This window comes from Photinus pyralis, unplaced genomic scaffold, assembly GCF_008802855.1.
Source record: "Photinus pyralis isolate 1611_PpyrPB1 unplaced genomic scaffold, Ppyr1.3 Ppyr1.4_LG4, whole genome shotgun sequence".
Lineage (NCBI taxonomy): Eukaryota > Metazoa > Arthropoda > Insecta > Coleoptera > Lampyridae > Photinus > Photinus pyralis.
The window spans coordinates 43611805-43629565 of record NW_022170511.1 but is presented as its reverse complement, the minus strand read 5'-3'; the positions used below and the strand labels follow the sequence as shown (position 1 = coordinate 43629565).

Genomic DNA, 17761 nt, shown 5'->3' with positions numbered 1-17761 from the left:
AGCAAAGGACAGTTTCCGTGCGAAAAAACATAATACTTGCCTCTTACAATGATATTAAAACAAGATTCGAAGGACCCGAATCTGGGTGGCAAGTTAATTAATGTCGTACAAGTGAAAGGCAATAAAATAAATGCGTCGAGTTAAATCCGAAGGATTTAGACAGATAGGTCAATTGAGAAGAATCGGGGACGTAATTTATATCGGAGCTTTATTTGGACTCGTTTCAATTTCTGCATATGCTACTCTGCTATGTGTGTTTAATTGCGTTTCCCTTCTGTAATTTATGGCGTACGAGATCGCGTCCTAAAACTTTGAATCGCAAGTTTACAACCATTAATTAAATCCTTTTTTTATTATTGCAGGTTCACCAAATACGAGTCCAGTATTAAATTTATCGAAAAACGCGAGCGGCGGCAGCGCAGGATCGCCGGTCGACGGCGACCATTCCGGTAGCGAACCGGACGTACCGCCCTCGCCGCACTCGCCGACGCATTCCGTTCCGGACGACGACGACGACGATAACATCTCCGATCCGGACGATGACGATGAGAAGGATCAAGGTATGGGAGAAAAAATTATAATTAAGGTTTAAATATTAGTCATTAATCGTTAGTTTACATGGTTGGTCTTTTTGACGTACTGTATTAATGATGCAAGTGACTCATCTTGACCTCTTACAACATTACTTTGTAATTTCTTATTGGAGGCATTGGACGGTAGAAAAAAATCCAATCAACTTAAAATAAGCGCTTCAAATTAATCTTTGTGTTCCGTACGAAGCGCCATCTAACACTCATTTTTGTATGAATAATGACATTAGCAAAACACTTTTTCTCCTAGGACTAAAAGTTCGCACTTTTCCTGATCGAAACTAAATTCTACCATTATTGTAAAAAAAATGCTCGGATGCACCTTATATTCCCGTAATATACTACTTTCCCTCATAAAAAAGTAAAGTCAAGACAGTAAAAAAACTAATAATAAACAGCAAGATTAACCGCAAGCGCCATCTGCATTCGACATTGACCGTAAAAGGTGGAATTTCCACTGAGAGGATAATAAAATTTTGTGTAAATCCACTTTAAGACCGCTAAAGGCGACTTCTAGTAAATCCTAGTCAACGGTAAATTGCGTGAGTTAAAATTAAAATTTTACAGCCACGTCTGGACAAAGTCTAGTCAATGCTGCAACCTCAAGGTTTTTTCCTCATTTTTTTCTTCAGAATATGCGTGTGCTTAGCCAACTGAAGAAAACCAGTCCAGCATTCATAAATATTTTTGATTGCACAAATAGGGAATCGAGTTACAATTCGAAAATTCGCTTTATGGACTGTTGCGTCGATTAACTTTGGAGCGGTTGTCAACAGGTTTTTCTCTTCGGGCGAGAGGGTCTCTTATTGTAATCGTGCATCGAAATGATATAAGTTAACATTAACATCGTATAAATCATATTTGATTGCCGATGCGTGTTGGTTTTACCTTGTTTTTACTCGACAAGAAATATGCGGGGCTAATTTGTTTGTTTTAAGACGATGAGAAAAAGATTCGATGGCGGAATTTTAATGCGCGACGGTAGAGGGCACGAGATAGATGGTACTCTGACACGCTTCGTTTTGACGACTTAATAATTGAAAAGAAAAAGACCTCCAGTACTATACACGTCGGATTCTAATTAACATATCTATAAATAATTAAACATTCCCGCGTTTCTTTAATTACAGCTACAACGTTCGCGTTATTGGTCAACGCTGTATGGTAATTAAGATGCCGCTCACTATTTTTGAAGTGGTTTCTAGGAGCAATAACGCCCGTAATTAACTTATTAATTTTAATTAATTGCAAACTGCGATTATGATTTGATTTCGAATATCCCCAACGATGATTACAAATAACCGTGTAACCAAATTGCAATTTTTTTTAATTGCGCCACAATTCTCGATTGCTGGAGAATATTAAATAAAAATGTTGCATTTGTACCGAACTTCCATTCAAAAACCACAGGCCCTCAAGTGTGACCTTGTGACACTCCCTTTAATATCAGTTTTACTACGGCGAGATCTTTTTCCAATAGATTTTAGGTTTAGCCAGGGGTTTAGCTAATGTGAATTTAGCTCCACTTATTGGTACGAGCATAGATTAAAATTAATCTATGGTACAAGTGCTAACATAATCTTCAAATAAGAATATAATATGAATTTTGCTACCGCAGGAGAGAAATTATCAACCGTTTATGTACTGTAAAAGATGCAAACAAATAAGTGCATCGTAAACACAAATGGACATCATAATAATAAATGTAATTCACTTACCCATGATTGGTCGCTCACGGCAGATCCAGGTTCTGAAACAAAACACAAAAGTAGTTAATGATCTTTTCAGTGTGTATTGTGCTATTAGATTCATTTCTAAGTGTCTATTTCATCGTATTTCTTTTATTTCGAAAAACAATTGCACACTGTTAATTTAAACTCTTATATATACAGGATGTAATATACATAGGTAGACAAATATGAAAATTCCCAATAGGTATATAGTCCCAGTTACAAATAAATGGTGTTTATTTATTATTTTGACATCTGTCGATAATATCCAACTCGATGTTTTGCTTTTTCCTGAAGAAAAATGCCTCCGAATCGCATCGATTGCTTGTAAAAGCTTCTGAGAACATGTTCTTGACCTAACGCAATGTTGTCAGTTGTTAAAAAAAATTGAAAAGCGAAGATTTTGACGTGAAAAACGAGAAACGCGGTTGACCATCACAAAAGGGTTTCAAACCATGGGTTCCAGAAGAACTCACTGAACCGAAGCAAAAAAAAACACCAAAGAACCACTTGTGAAAGGTACAAAAGAAAGTTTTTTTTTGCGTGGAATAGTGGTAGGCGGTGGAAAGTGGATCTATTTCGAGAATTCTACGCGAAAAAGATCATGTGATCATTTAAGATGAGCTAGTAAAACCGGACAAAACAATTACTGGAGACCGTTATCGGCAACACTGGTCGAGTTCTTACGACAGTGAAAAAATGGCTCAATGACCAGTTTGGCAGAATTTTTTGGCGAGGCATCCACAAATTGCACGAGAGATGGGAAAAATGTATGGCTAGTAATGGCTAATAATAAATAACTTGTACCGTTTTCTCACAATACACATCTAATTTGGAAAAAAATTCGACTTGGTCAATATACAGGGCGTCCACCGTTTTATAAGAAAAATTTTAACAAATAACCAAGGAATAAAAAATTTGAGATCCCATTTGAAATTACAAAGTTGCGCCCGTACATCTCAAAAGTGGGGATTGGGGGACCCAATTTTCAAGTCATTCAATAGACAACAACAATATTAGTAATCCCTGCGCTATTTGTTCAACAGTTTTAAGCTCCTGAGCTATGAAATGGATCAGACCACCCTGTATAACAAAAAAATTGCATTTCTCTTTTAACTTTTTCCTCAACTGAAGTCTTGATTTTGCTTAATTTTTTCAGAATTACTCGCCCTCATTAATCAAACTGCAAATTCATGAAAAAAAGTATCACTTACAAAACTAGTTGTACAATAACTATTAACTATTAAACTAAAATAGAAACTTGAAATTTGATTTACAGCCATAATAGAACATTGCCAACTGAAATAATATAATTTCAAGATGGCGCTTCCGTAAAACCCAAAAGTGGCGCCATCTTCGTATTTTAAGTAGAAACATTCGATTTGTTATTTTTTGCTTAATGTTCTCTTATACAGGGTGTCAATTTTAAAACTTGCAGTCGGCCATATTTTCCGAAGTAAACAATACTGAAAATTGCGGAAAACCGTTTCGTGGGTATCGAGGGGGAACCAGAATGACGTATCAGTAAGAACCCCCATCCACCCTTAATCCCCCAGCCCCCCTCTTCCAAAATCCTAAATTGCAACCCCATACTTGTGACGCATCGTTGGAAAGCTACTGAAAAATGCTTTCCAGTGGTACCAATAAAGCCAATATTTCTTAAGACAATTTAACAAAAATTTAATAATTAACAGCAAAAAACTAAATGTTGAAATTGAGGGATTTATGGCAAATCGGCCAAGAACTTGGGTGGGGGGTTGTCACTCATAACGTCATTCTGGTTCCCCCTCGATACCCCCGAAACGGTTTTGTGCGATTTTCAATATTTTCTTTAGTTTGGAAAATATGGCAGACTGTAAGTTTTTTAATTGACACCCCGTATAATCGAATCTAAGGAATTTTTCCGAAAATCTTGAAAAAGTTTCCAGAGCTGCTTCCATTTTTCAAAGTCAGAAAATATCAAACATTTCGTTTTTCAAATTGCAACTACTATTTCTGATGCCAGAAATGAATGTAGAGTTAAAGTTTAGGGCCTCTTTTATTGACATTTTGTATGCGTATGCCTATATCCGGTAGTTATTGAGTTATTGGCATCTTTTAAAAGAAATATTCTCATTTTTCATTAGGTGCAGTAGGCTTTGGAAGCAATCGTTTTATTTGGAAGGTCCACATTGTGTCTTTTCTGATTTGTTTGCTATTTATGGGAAGAGCTCAAAAACTACCGGATACAGAATGGTAATAAAAGTGGCCCTACGATTTAAATCAATATTCATTTTAGGCGTCAGAAATAGTGGTTACGAAAATCTTAAAACTGCTGAACTCCGAAAAAAATGGAGCATTAAAAAAATAGAATCGAATACGATTTTCAGTAGGGGAATTTTTTTCAGCTCGAATTCGGAAACTAGACTTTTAATCCGGCTCATATTCAATAGCACTGATTCTTGAAATCCTTGGAAATCGATTGGACGAGGAACATACGGACAGACCGACAGACAGACGGACGAGACCCTCACAAAAAAAGAAAAATTACGTACGTGCGGCAATTTTTTGAGATAACGCTCCTGGTTTTGTTCAAATTTTGGCTGCGCCGGAACATCATTAAACGATTTTTTGTATCAAATAATTCAAAATTTTGTTATTGTAAAGACCTTTTTGTAATTGTGTAAGGTTGCATTACAAAAAAACCTGAGAAAAAATGTGAAAATCTCGGCAAAGGGTTGCTATGCTTTCGTTAAAATTTTGCGAATGTAAAGTTAGGATAAGTGATTGTTCAGTTGTTGCTTTCTTTTTAGTTCTAATGCGAAAAATCTACATGTGTACATACAGTCTGTTCTATAAAAAGGGCCCAAGCAACTTTAATTGTATTTTTAAGCCATAAGACAACATAGTGTTAAATTAGACGGTCTTAGCTACAATTTGACGAACCAAAAAATGAATGTCATTTGTGACGTCGTTGCCATTTTATAACGTCAAATAAGTAAATAAATAACGCAATTGTTTTAAACTTATTCAGCAATTGTTTGTTGCAGAGAATTTTTAAAATTTAACAGCCTCACTTTTTTAATTCTCTATGAAATTTCTTTCGAAATAGGTTTCTAGTCTGTAACTTTTGATTGAGAAGTCTGATCCAAAAAGTACGAATTGTTTTGGATTCTACGCACCAAAATTAATAAGAAAAAGTGCTTTCCCGAGAAATTTTGGTGCAGTCGATTTTTGGTAAAAAAGGAAGGTATACACTGCCTTTTTTTGAGCCCCGTAAAAAAAATTGTCTCAGATCGACCCGGAAAAAAATGTTCTTATAGAATGTGGCCTGTAGAATCCATAATTTCAAACAGTTCCAAGATTGGGCTACTAGTTCAAAAGTTACAGCCCTTTGAATTTTCTTTCGAAATTGGTTTCTAGTCTATAACTTTTGATTGAGAAGTCTGATCGAAAAAGTACGAATTGTTTTGGATTCTACGCACCAAAATTAATAAGAATTCCCGAGAAATTTTGGTGCAGTCGATTTTTGGCAGGGTGTGTATATTAGTTGCAATAATCTAAGTTACTTATTAATACAAAGCGGAAATGTTAATTCAACTACTCCCGTATTAAAAAAAGCATGCATATGAGATGGTTGCCGTTACACACAGTTTTTTTGTATGAGTTAAAACAATATAATATAGTAAAACTAGCTATACACTTGGAACAATATGTATATGATACATTTTATAATTCTTCATAGCTATCCCTATACGTATTATATTTTTTGATAGCTATTATTATATTTTCAATTACCTTTAACATACATTTTTCTCCGTGCAACTTTTCAAAAAAAATGTTGCCGCCTAGGTAGCCTTTTCTGTAGGCTTTATAGCTTTAGAGCAAATTACAAATTCGATTACTGCAGATATTTTGAAAAAACGGTTATAGTCAAATAGGCAGTTTTGCAATTACCACTGCCGAAAGATAACCCATTTTGTGAAAGTGGGGTTTCTTAAATAATTCCACTCAAATTTAAAGTACTATTGATCCGTCACAATTGATAATAATAATGTTGCAAAATCAGAGATGAGAGAAACATTAATTATGCCATATTTTTGTTACCAAAAAACACTTTTACTTCATCCATGCTAAATCATATGAAACAAAGACTATATTTCAAAATGGTAGACTGACTCACGCCAGCAATTATCCTTACCCACGACTATTATTAGCTAAACGGCCAAATTGGCTATTTCGATTGCAAATTTCTCCAATTTTACCATATCGCACGGTGTCCCGAGGAAACAACCCGTCAAAATTCTTACGTGCAATCGCGTTCCGCCGCAAAATTAATTCAATTTTTCAATATAAGAAAAACGATTCATCCATATCGCTTGACCCGTAATAAGAGGGGAAATAATGATTTAATGCCTAATATTTTCCGCACATTACTGCGTTAACTGCGTACCTACCAGTTTCCTTAATGTTTTAATTTATATATATTTTAGCAATTAACTTATATGAAGCGCTCGTCTAATTATAACATGAAAGAAAATTACAACCTCCTTCCAGCTGTTTTATTCGTATTTTATTAATACGCCCCTGTAGTTAATATGCAACAATGCCTCCACAACGACCACTTTTCCTATATCATTATTTCGGGCAAATTCCTCTTACGACCTCCATCTTTTTGTGTTGCAGACCTGGACGACGGCGATCTTCCCTTACCGACGGCGCCTGGTAGCGACTCGCAGCACACGGCTTTAAATTATTCGACGTTGGCGAGCGCAGTGGCGTCCGTCAACGGACCCGGCCAGGACGCCGCAATTTCCTCGACCGAAACGCTGTTAAGAAACATACAGGGTCTCCTGAAGGTGGCGGCGGAAAATGCCCGACAGCAGGAACGACAAATCAACTACGAGAAAGGTACAAATAGCAACATGGTATATTTATTATCGCTAGCCCAGTACTACATGTACCTCGCAGCGACGCAAAAATGTTGAACATTTTTTTAGTATTATTAATTGTACAGTCAGGCAAGACGGAGCTCTCATAAACTTTTGTACAAATTTTAAAAAAAACGTTACAACCAAAAATATTTTTTTATTTTGTAATGTATTTTATAGCATGCTGTGTAGTATTATTTTCGATTTTGTGTAATCCCTCTCTACGTAATAATTATCGTTCAACGCCAGTCTTTCTCAGTGTCAGTCAGCAGTGCCTATACCACTTTTTTGTGAAACAATTTCAGAAACTCTCTTTTGGTTGCGCGTTTAATTAAGAGATACCGCTCAGTCAATCGGCACAAATTTAACAATTTTAGCGTCATGCCTGTAGTCCGCAGAGTAAATGAATCCTAAAATTTACAATTTTACAAATTAAAAAAAATAGGTTTTAAAAGTCCCCCCAAAAAATGATACCTATGTAAGATTTTTGCTGAATTTTCAAATTTCTGTTATGTTGTCAAGATTGGTACTCTATAGCTGGTCATAAAATGACGTCTCAAAAAAGTTTTAGCTTTAGATAGGTACACAGATTGAAAAAAAGTTCAAAAATGTTAAAAGTTTTCATCATTTAATTCAATATCAATGCCCAGTTAAAATCAAAATTGCCAAAAAGCTATGGAAATATTTACAATGGAAAATGAAAACTACCCTCAAAGTCGAAAGCAAATTTTTTTACTGATTGATACGACGGCAATTTTAAATAATATTTTTTGAATTCAACGACCTTCCAATAGAATATTTCAAAGCCACCGTTCAGCATGAAGTTGTATTTCAAAAAAGCGCAAGTTTTTGGTTCTATATTCTTAATTTTTTTAATTCTTTCATTATACCTTTAAAATTTTAGTTTCATACGCACAATAAGTAGCGAATTGAAGTTATCAAAATGCTATTGCACTGGAAAATTTACTCCACTTAATTTCAAGAGGTTTGATTTCAAGCTCTCCTAGTAATTTTCCCTAATTTTATAAAAATTTGATGCTGCTTTGGGTCATACTCAAAAATTACTTGAATTTAAATTGAATTTTAACGAATTCGAGGTTGCGCTTAAATTTTAATAAATAAATAAAATAAAAATGTTGTCACATTTGAATAATATTTTGAAATTATTGATCAGTATTTTAACTAGAATTTAGTTTCAACTACGATTGGTAACAAATTTTTACTTTAAACTATACGCCAAGTTTGTGCCTTGAGGGTTACAATTATGCTCCAAATAAATTCAGTAAGTTCCACCACAGTACGTTAAGAAAGTCAGTGTTAAAATGAAAATTCTCATCCGAGATTCATAATTCAAGAGGAAGATAAAAGGCGAGCTCTAAATTTAAAACTTGTAATTACAGTTCAATTCCCAACCTTTTCTGAAGCATAGCCTCCTTAAGGGACAAAAAAATAACTACCGCCCTCTAGTCGTTTAGTCATAGTTAATTTTAATTGACTTGTTGGTACACTGATGCACACTGGTGGGAATATACTTCTTCGATTCCTTGAAAATTAATATCTCCCCATGTTATGCATCTTTGGGAATTCAGAAGAAATTTCTTCGTTATCCCAATTTTTAGGGTGGCCAGCCTTTTTGAATTTTACATACCTAGGAATATAGGCCCCCTTATTTTCAATAACGTAATTTATAACGCTATGTTAAATCAATAGAACTTTGATTAAACTGTACAATAAGTATAGATTTTTATTCTGAATAAGGAGGAATATACCACCGTTGGGTCCAATAGCCACGAGTACTTGCAATAAAATAATCTATAGATTTTTATTCCCCCAGCAACAAAAGAGAGTAGTGTAAGAAGCAGAAATATTCTACTCTACTCTACTTTCAATACCAAAAGGCCCCCCGGTAGTATATGCCCCCTTATTTACAATAACATAATCTATAACGTTATGCAAAATCAATAGAACTTTCAATAAACTGTACCCCTGTAGATTTATATTCTGAATAAGGGGTGATATACTACCGTGCGGTCTGAGGGGGGGGGGATATTCAACAAAAGAGAGTAGTTTAATTTTGAGTGACTGGCTTCGCAGACCTGATTCACGTGAACACGCCAGTCACAAAAGCGAGTGGCTTAATTATGAATGATCTCCTTTTGAATGGAGGGGGGATCGTATATTCCCCAGACCCCCAGATCAGTATGGAATACCCCCCAGCCACAAAAGAGAGTAGTTTAATTTCGTAAAGTTGATTAAAATGAAAATTCTTATTTTATTATAGGCATTTGATCACTATTTTTCATTTTAACATTTTAAGGTTTATTCTGAATGAGGGGGAATATACCACCAAGGGGCATGAGAGATATTCAACAAAAGAGAGTGGTTTAATATTGAGTGACTGTCTTCACAGAGCTGATCCAAATGACCCCGCCAGTCACAAAAGAGAGCAGTTTAATTATCAGTTACCCTCTTTTGACTGGGGGGTATTCCATGCCCCCCAGACCCCCCGGTGGTATATGCTTCCTATTTAAAAATAAAAATCACATTATGCTAAATCAATACTGCTTCAATTAATGAAAGTGATTTCATTTCTGAATAAGGGGGAATATGCCACCGGGGGGTCTGGGGGGTATGGAATACCCCCCAGCCACAAAAGAGAGTAGTTTACTTCCGTCAAGTTGATTAAAATGAAAATTTTTACTTTATTATAGGCACTTGATTAATATTTTTCATTTCAATATTTTAAGGTTTATTGTGAATGAGTGGGAATATACCACCAGGGAGTCTGGGGGATATTCAACAAAAGAGAGTAGTTTAATTTTCAGCGACTGTCTTCGGAGAGCGAATTCACATGAACCCGCCAGTCACAAAAGAAAGTAGCTTAATTATGAGTTACATTTTTTTGGGCTGGGGGTGAGGGTGTCCGCTATTTCTAAAGAAACATCACTTTAATAAAGTGATTTTTATTCTGAATAAGGGGAAATATACCACCGGGGATCCGGGGAGTATTCTATACTCCCCAGTAACAAAAGATAAGAGTTTAATTTTGAATCACTCTCTTCGCAGAGTTGATCCAAATTAAAATTTTTATTTCTTTATGGGCACTTGATCAAATCTTTTCATTTTAACATTTTAAGGTTTGAGCAAAAATGTTTAGCGATTGTATACTATACAGTGTGATTGATTTTTCGAGTCCAAGCGTATATTTCTTTTTTTTTTAAGAAAAAAAATGTAAGAAGCAATAATACTCTACTTTCACTGTCTGATAAAGCTACATATTAAAAAAAAACAAGTGACAAAAAAACAAAAGGGCGCATTTTTTTAATAGAACGGGTTCCTTTTTCTGTAGTATTCATAAAAAGCTTGAAATTCTCTTTACAATGATATCAAATAGGTTATAATTACTTTAGAAATTAAAGCTACGGTCACGTGATTAAAACCTATCGCAGTAACTGTGGAAATTGAAAAAAAAGCATAAAGGAAGCGAAAAAAACAAATGAGAAACAGTCACGAAATAACTAATTACAACTTAAGGCTAATTAAACAAATTGTAATGGGTGTTCGAAATGTCCCCCATTGTTCTGGATATACCCAGCCGGGAACTTTTTAATAAATTTCTGCGCACTAGTTATAATATGTGAGGAGCTACGCGATGGCAGGCTGCAAAGATCTGGTCACAAGACCACCGTTTGCTATCCAATTATTCCTAAACATCAGACGTAAAATGTCTTTAACATTTTTATGAATTGTGTGGGGGTACCCCGTTTTGTTGAAACCACATACCACGCCGGATAACTAGTGATGCATTTTCCAGCAAATCGTTAAAACCATTTAGGGAGTTCTTTCATCAAAATAGGGACCTAACAAAATCATTCACAACACCCAGCCATACATATTTTGGTGCATGCATGGTTTCCTAGGATTTGTCATCCCAGTAGCGATCATTTTTCTTGTTTCTGGTAAAGCATGATTCATTTCATCACTTCAAATTATGAAAGGGATTAAACGATCGCGGTTGATTTTATCCGTCGGTACGTTGGTAGGGCTTCATTTTGATCTTTTTGAGAAGTGGAAATATCTTGTAGGTAGTAGCTAAATCTCTTTTGTTTTTGTTTAAATTTCCACAGTTACTGCGATTGGTTTTAAAAACATTACTGTAACTTATTTCTAAGGTAATTATAACCTATTTGATATATCAATGTAAAGAGAACTTCAAGCTCGTTAAGAACATACAGAAAAAAGTAACCGTTCTATTTAAAAAAATATTTTTTGATGCTCTTTTGTTTTTATTATTTCAGAATTGTATTCCTATTCCTATTCTCCTTGAACTTAACTTGAAACAATCTATTGGCGCAACTTTTCATGAGAATTTTTAGGACCGGGTTGATTTTATAAAATTGCCACTTCTGTACCATTTTCGCTTTTCATAAAATGACAATTTCAAACTGGCATGGGTATGACGTTAAAATTTGTGCGTAAAATTCGATTATAGAATCAAAGTAGCCGATATTTTGCGCCAGAGGCCACCCAAGTTGGCTACGTTGGTTCGCGTCCCGCAACACTACCCCTGTATTATAGTAGATTACTTTCGTCCCATTCTACATCAAACATATCGTTTCGTATTGTGAAAACTATGATAGTAAAATGCACGAATAGTGTTTAGGTGTAATTGTAAATAAATATTCAACTAGAATTGTATTATAAATACGTTATTTAACGATATTATTTATAACTGTTTCTTTGATTCGACGCACATTATTTATACAGCATATTTATATAAGCATATAATATATATAAAAAAAGGTATGTTCCCGGTGAACGACAGTGATGGAATTTAGCTATTCTGTTCGCTGGCTTTTTGAGTTGTTCAAATTTGTATAGATAGAATAGGATTTGTGCCATTTCTTTTGCACCATAGAATAAATGTTTAATTTCCGGAAAATTTTGCTATGCTCCCCATGCGGTCGAGCATATCAAAATTTTCGCCGTTAACTCAAAACTGATCCTTAGCTTTAGCATAATTGTGTGATGTAAATGTTAATATTTCAAAATTACTAAAATAAACAAAAAGGCAAAGATTAATGCGAGTGTTTTATTTTCTGAGTGTTCTTCACTTTATATTGGCAAAGCGGGGTCGACTAAATAGGTAGGTGGCACTTTCATTTATATTTTGTCTTGTGATCAGATTACTAAATTCCACCACTGTACCGGTTCGCGTCGTAAACGTCGCGACGGCGGCGTAGGTTCGAATCTAAGATCTGCCCGCGATTTTTTTGCAATTTACGCGATAAGCCTTTTCTTGAATTAGAGAACGATCGTGTACGAAAGAAGTTGTTAAGTGGACATTTCGTGTGTGGTACTTAGTTTTAATCGCAACACGAAGTTATAACTTGCTCGATTTTGAGATAAACATCTCGGCTTAATCTCGCGATATCGTGTGTGTGTGTGTATAAATGCAGTCGCGTTAATACAATTTATTGGTACGCTTTCAGCACGGCTTAATTAAATTTTCGTTAAAATAAATCGAAAGAATGCTCGCGATATTTTTCATTTTTATTATAAAGAATTCGGCAGTTTTAAAACCGTAATAGGTGGATGTTACAGGTAACAATGTAGCGAGCGACCCCTCGAGTCATTAAAAACTTTACAACCAAAAACACGGCTGTTAGCAATACTCTTTATGTCTGCATCCATCCGCGCTTATTTACTACATCCATTTAAATCTGTAACAGATTTTAATGTAATGAGATGCTCGAGTTATTGCATTTTTAATACAATAATTAAAGTAGACCTTGCACCCGGCCCCCTCTGCTATTTACGGGGCGGAAATTCGAAATTATTCATAGAATATTGCACACATAGCGTACAATCGGGGGTTACCATCAAGTATACCACCAGCTGACTGCCCAGACACGAATGCCTTATAATTTTAATCCTTTCTGTTGCTTTGATTGTTGCATGCATAAGAGATCAGCTGTAGTGGTCCATAATAGGTGTTGATTATAAAATTTATAAACCCGATTTGAATACTGGCTTTGATCGACCACTCTCCGATCGTCTACAATATCATAATTATTGCCTCGAGCCAATATCACCGATATCATCTCATTTTCTACATTTGATCGCATTATGTATGCTAGCGCGTACGGGGCAATTTTTTATTTTAAATTTTTAACTCGCATTTTTCCACAATAATCGACGAGGCTCGTGTTTGAGAAACATAAAACATTATTTTAAAACACGACAGTAGCAGATGACTAACATAGCCAACAGCATTGAGCAACTGTTTCAGTAAGTTGGTTTGCATTGTCCGCCCACAATATTTTATTCTACGACGGCGTACGTCGTATTTTATAATAATCGCTTAATAAAAATTTTGATTTATTTATCGTACGCCCGTGTTTAACAAATATTGGCAATTAAAGGTACAAATTTATTGCGCCGTGTGTCTCGGAAGGTAACGGATTTGCATTTTTTCGATAGTCTGGTCCACGGATTCGACTTTCGTAATGTAGTTGTCAGGATTTAGATTCCATTAACTATATATGCGAGATTAGTTCTGGCAAGAAGTGGAATTATTTCTGAGAATTTTGAGGACAACCCAAAAACTCATTTAATTCTGAAGAGGTCCTGTGCATTTATGGTGGTGTTTTCTATGAATCAATTGAGCTTGTCCCCAACCATTTTATCCCCAAATGTTAACTTTCGGACTATCCAAATTAAAAACAACTAATGGAATTGTCACTTCGGGGATTTTATAGACTCGGTTCTTTAATTCTTAGGCATTCTAATAAAGTCCCATTCTGTAGTAAAAATTAGTTAGAAACTTATATTGTGATATTTAAGAACTTACAATTGAAATTAATAAATGACATCGTTTTTTCAAAAATTAAAGGACTATTAAAAGTTTATGAAAGATCCTTATAGGGCTCAAAAGCTTACATCTTAACAATAGCGGTGAATTTTAAGAGCTCTAAAGGTTTCTGAAAGGCTCTTAGAAGCCCTTTAACACCCTTGTGGACTCAAATTCCTGTAAAAGATTTAAAATTTGTTGTATTTTTCTCTTAAAGAGCTTTAAACTATATAAGGAGTTTTTTAAACACTTTGGAAGCTCAAAATAATTGTATGTACTTCAATTGAGTTTAGAAGGATTTTACAGCATTTCTAAGCAGTTGGCGGATTTTGAAGAGACCCATAAAGGTCCTTAAAAAACCTTAAAGTCCTATTACACACTCTATATGCAAATAAAAGTGGGACTCTCAAAATGCCACAAAGATGGAACTTATTAAAAAGAAGAGATAATCTCCAGGACTTGAAAGAGCTTTAGATCTTTAGAGGCCCTTGAAGACGAAAAGCTTTTAAATATATTTTACAGAAACTTCAGAGAACTTAAAAACTTATAGTCTCAAAAGCCCTTTTGAGTTTTTTATCAAATCTAGAATCTAAACGACTCCCATAAAAAGTTTTTAAATGTTCTTAGAGACGTTTGAACTCCTAAAGGATTTATGAAATACTGGAAACGCTCATAGAGCCCCTTACATAGGGTACCAAGGGTACTTTAAATACCTTAAAAGGCTTCTAAAGGCCTGATATAATAGCTTTTCGCCAAGAATTTTAATACAAGGAGAACCCTAAAGTGCAAGTTAGTTTAGTACATTTTGAATTCACCTTATGAATTTCTAAAATCCTGATATAATTTTCTGGCATGAATTTTGATGTCAGGAGACCAGAAGATCCAAGTTACTGGCAAAGGAAGCATTCCGCTTTCTTAAAAGCCTGATCTCCTATCTTCCTGGTATAATAGTCCTCTCAACAAGAATGTTACACAAAATGCAAGGTTTCTACCAATGACGCCTGATTGGTTTCCTAAAATACTGATCTAATAGTTTTTTCCTCAATTATCTGAAACCTGGAGGATGGAAAACGCAAAATTTTTCAAATAAAACCTTCTGACTTTCCGTAATCCTGATGTAATAAAAAGTTTTGGCCAGAAAATGCAAGTGATTATCCAACAAGGCGTAAATTTTCTCATAAAGATCAGAAGATACCAGAAAGGTGTCCTGTGACAACTACAGAACCTACACCAAACTGATGTGATCTATACATATATTTTCCATAATGTACGGTCAATGACAAAAGTAATGATCGCCTAATAGGTAAACTCTGCAGCATAAGCGACCAACATTCCTATCAGATCGGGCCCCGTCGGTTTCTTCATTACTTTTGTCAATGACTACGTGAATAACACGAGCTACAGAGAAATAGGTATGCGCGAATAATATGCTACTCGTGAGTCGTGTGAGTGCGACAGACGTTTGAACAAGCCTCAATTTGTATTCCATAAGCTAAGGCACTTATTATACAGGATGATTCACGTGGTCAGTCGGTTAGGCATGTCTGGAGGTCAGAGATATCCACCTAATAAGTCTATCTGCTGAATAAAATCCTTGGATTCAATTATTGATACAAAATTTGGCAATTCAATTTATTGGCCATTAGTAGTAAATTGTACATGCCAAAAGTTGAATTAAAATTAGTCTGAAAATTCACACTAACTTTTTGATTTTAAAGGAGTCACGATTTAATTGCGGGTTCAAAAATGGTACTATACACGGTGTCCATTTTTCGAGTGCCATTATGAGGATCTCGCGCACCTTAAAAGATAGAGAGTTGGTTAAATGAGGGCAAAGTTGCGAATTTTCGTGCTGAATAATAATCTGAAAAAAAATATCTTAAGTAATTTTGAAAATATCGCAAAAAAATGAAAATGTTTGATTTTCGTTTTTTAATTTTTTCATGGTAAACTGATCGTACTAGACATTTCTAATTAACACATTATTGAGACACTTTTTAATGGAGATTTCGAATATGGCATCCCGTTTTTAATAACTTTTAAAATGACGGAGAAACACGTGGCAACTTTAATTTTTCTTATGGGCGCCGTTTTGGATTTTAACATTTTGAGATTACGGCTTTTTTTCTCTTTATAACGATATATCACACATGGTGGTTTAGTATCAGATTTTTCCTAAATTTACAATTTTCATTTTTGCGAAGAGTGCTGTGTAAATCTTTTGTTCAATCTTTTGTTGTGAACAAAAGATTGACTTATTTCATTTAGTGTCATTTTACGTTTGTGCTAATATTATTTATTCTTATGCATTTTGTTCTAATTTGAATTATAATTTTCTTGCAAAACATGAAAATCGAATTTTCTCAACACAACTAGTTCCCTGCCAACGCTACAATCAGACAGATGGATCAAACTGTCAAACTTTTGTTCACAATAAAAGAACGTTTTGTTTTTCCAAAGCACTATCCCCAAAAAATTAAACACGTAAATCAGAAATTTTCGTTTTTTTTGGGATATTTTCAAAACTACTAAAGATATTTTTAATTTCTTTTCAGATTATTATTCATCATGAAAATTTGTAACTTGCCCTCATTTAACTAAATTTCTATCTCTTAAGATAAGCGAGATCGTCCGTTAACTTGGCCCCTCCACTGAGAGATTTGATAGTCGTATTATTTTGAAATGAATGCGCTCGTTATGCGCTCATATGCGCCACCGATAATAACTCTTGCGCCATTATCGTTTTTTAGAAATCCGAAAAAACATTTGGGGGGGGGCCAAGTGAACGTAGCCCCCTTCCTCAGTACGTATTTTGTTCCTTGTAACTAGGTCACCTGATACATTTGGTTATGCGCTCAATTGCGCCACTTGAATTAAAGCTAGCGCCATTACGGTTAAGCCATAAAAAAATTTTAAAAAGGGGGGGGGCTAACTTAACGTTTTCAAAAGTTACGTTTTTTAACATGTTTTTTCTACTACATCGTACCTTTCATCATGCGCTAAAATGCGCCGTAAACAAAAATCTTGGCGCCATTATAGTGTTTCAGAAACACTATACAGGGTGTTTTTTTGGGAGCTTTAGTTAAACGATTCTGAGAAAGTAAAATTGGTAGGTTTTTAAAAATTTGTATTTAGGAATTACTCCGAAGGCCGAATCGATGTAAAATATTTTCAAAATGGACGCACTTCCGGAAATAACTTTTGAAAACGCTAAGTTAGACCCTCCACTTTTTAAAAATTTTTTATGGCTTAACCGTATTGGCGCTAGTTTTAATTCAAGTGGCGCAATTAAGCTCATAACCAGATGTATCAAGTGGCACAAATACCGGTAGCAAAATGCGTTATGGGGGATTCCGTTCACTTGGCCCCCCCCAAATATATTTAAGGATAACCAAAAAACAATAATGGCGCAAAGATATCTTTTTACGGCGCATTTCAGCGCATACCTGAGAGTACAATTTCGTATGAAAAGATGTTAAAAAAAAGTAACTTTTAAAAACGTTAAGTTGGCCCCCCCACTTTTTGAAAATTTGTCACGGCTTAACCGTAATGGCGCTAGCTTTAATTCAAGTGGCGCAATTGAGCGCATAACCAAATGTATCAGGTGACCTAGTTACAAGGGACAAAATACGTACTGGGGGGGGCTACGTTCACTTGGCCCCCCCAAATGTTTTTTCG

At 35.0% G+C, this 17761-nt stretch overlaps 1 protein-coding gene across 1 annotated transcript in view; it reads left to right on the top strand.

Annotated features, from left to right (window-relative positions):
* The first annotated feature begins 48 nt into the window (after positions 1–48).
* Positions 49–17761, top strand: part of LOC116169160 (dachshund homolog 2-like) — a 119212-nt gene continuing 101499 nt past the window's right edge. The window contains exons 1-3 of the mRNA XM_031485185.1: positions 49–118; positions 363–560; positions 6986–7210. Of these exons, the coding sequence (XP_031341045.1) occupies positions 49–118; positions 363–560; positions 6986–7210 (493 nt within the window). The remainder of the gene's footprint in view (positions 119–362; positions 561–6985; positions 7211–17761) is intronic.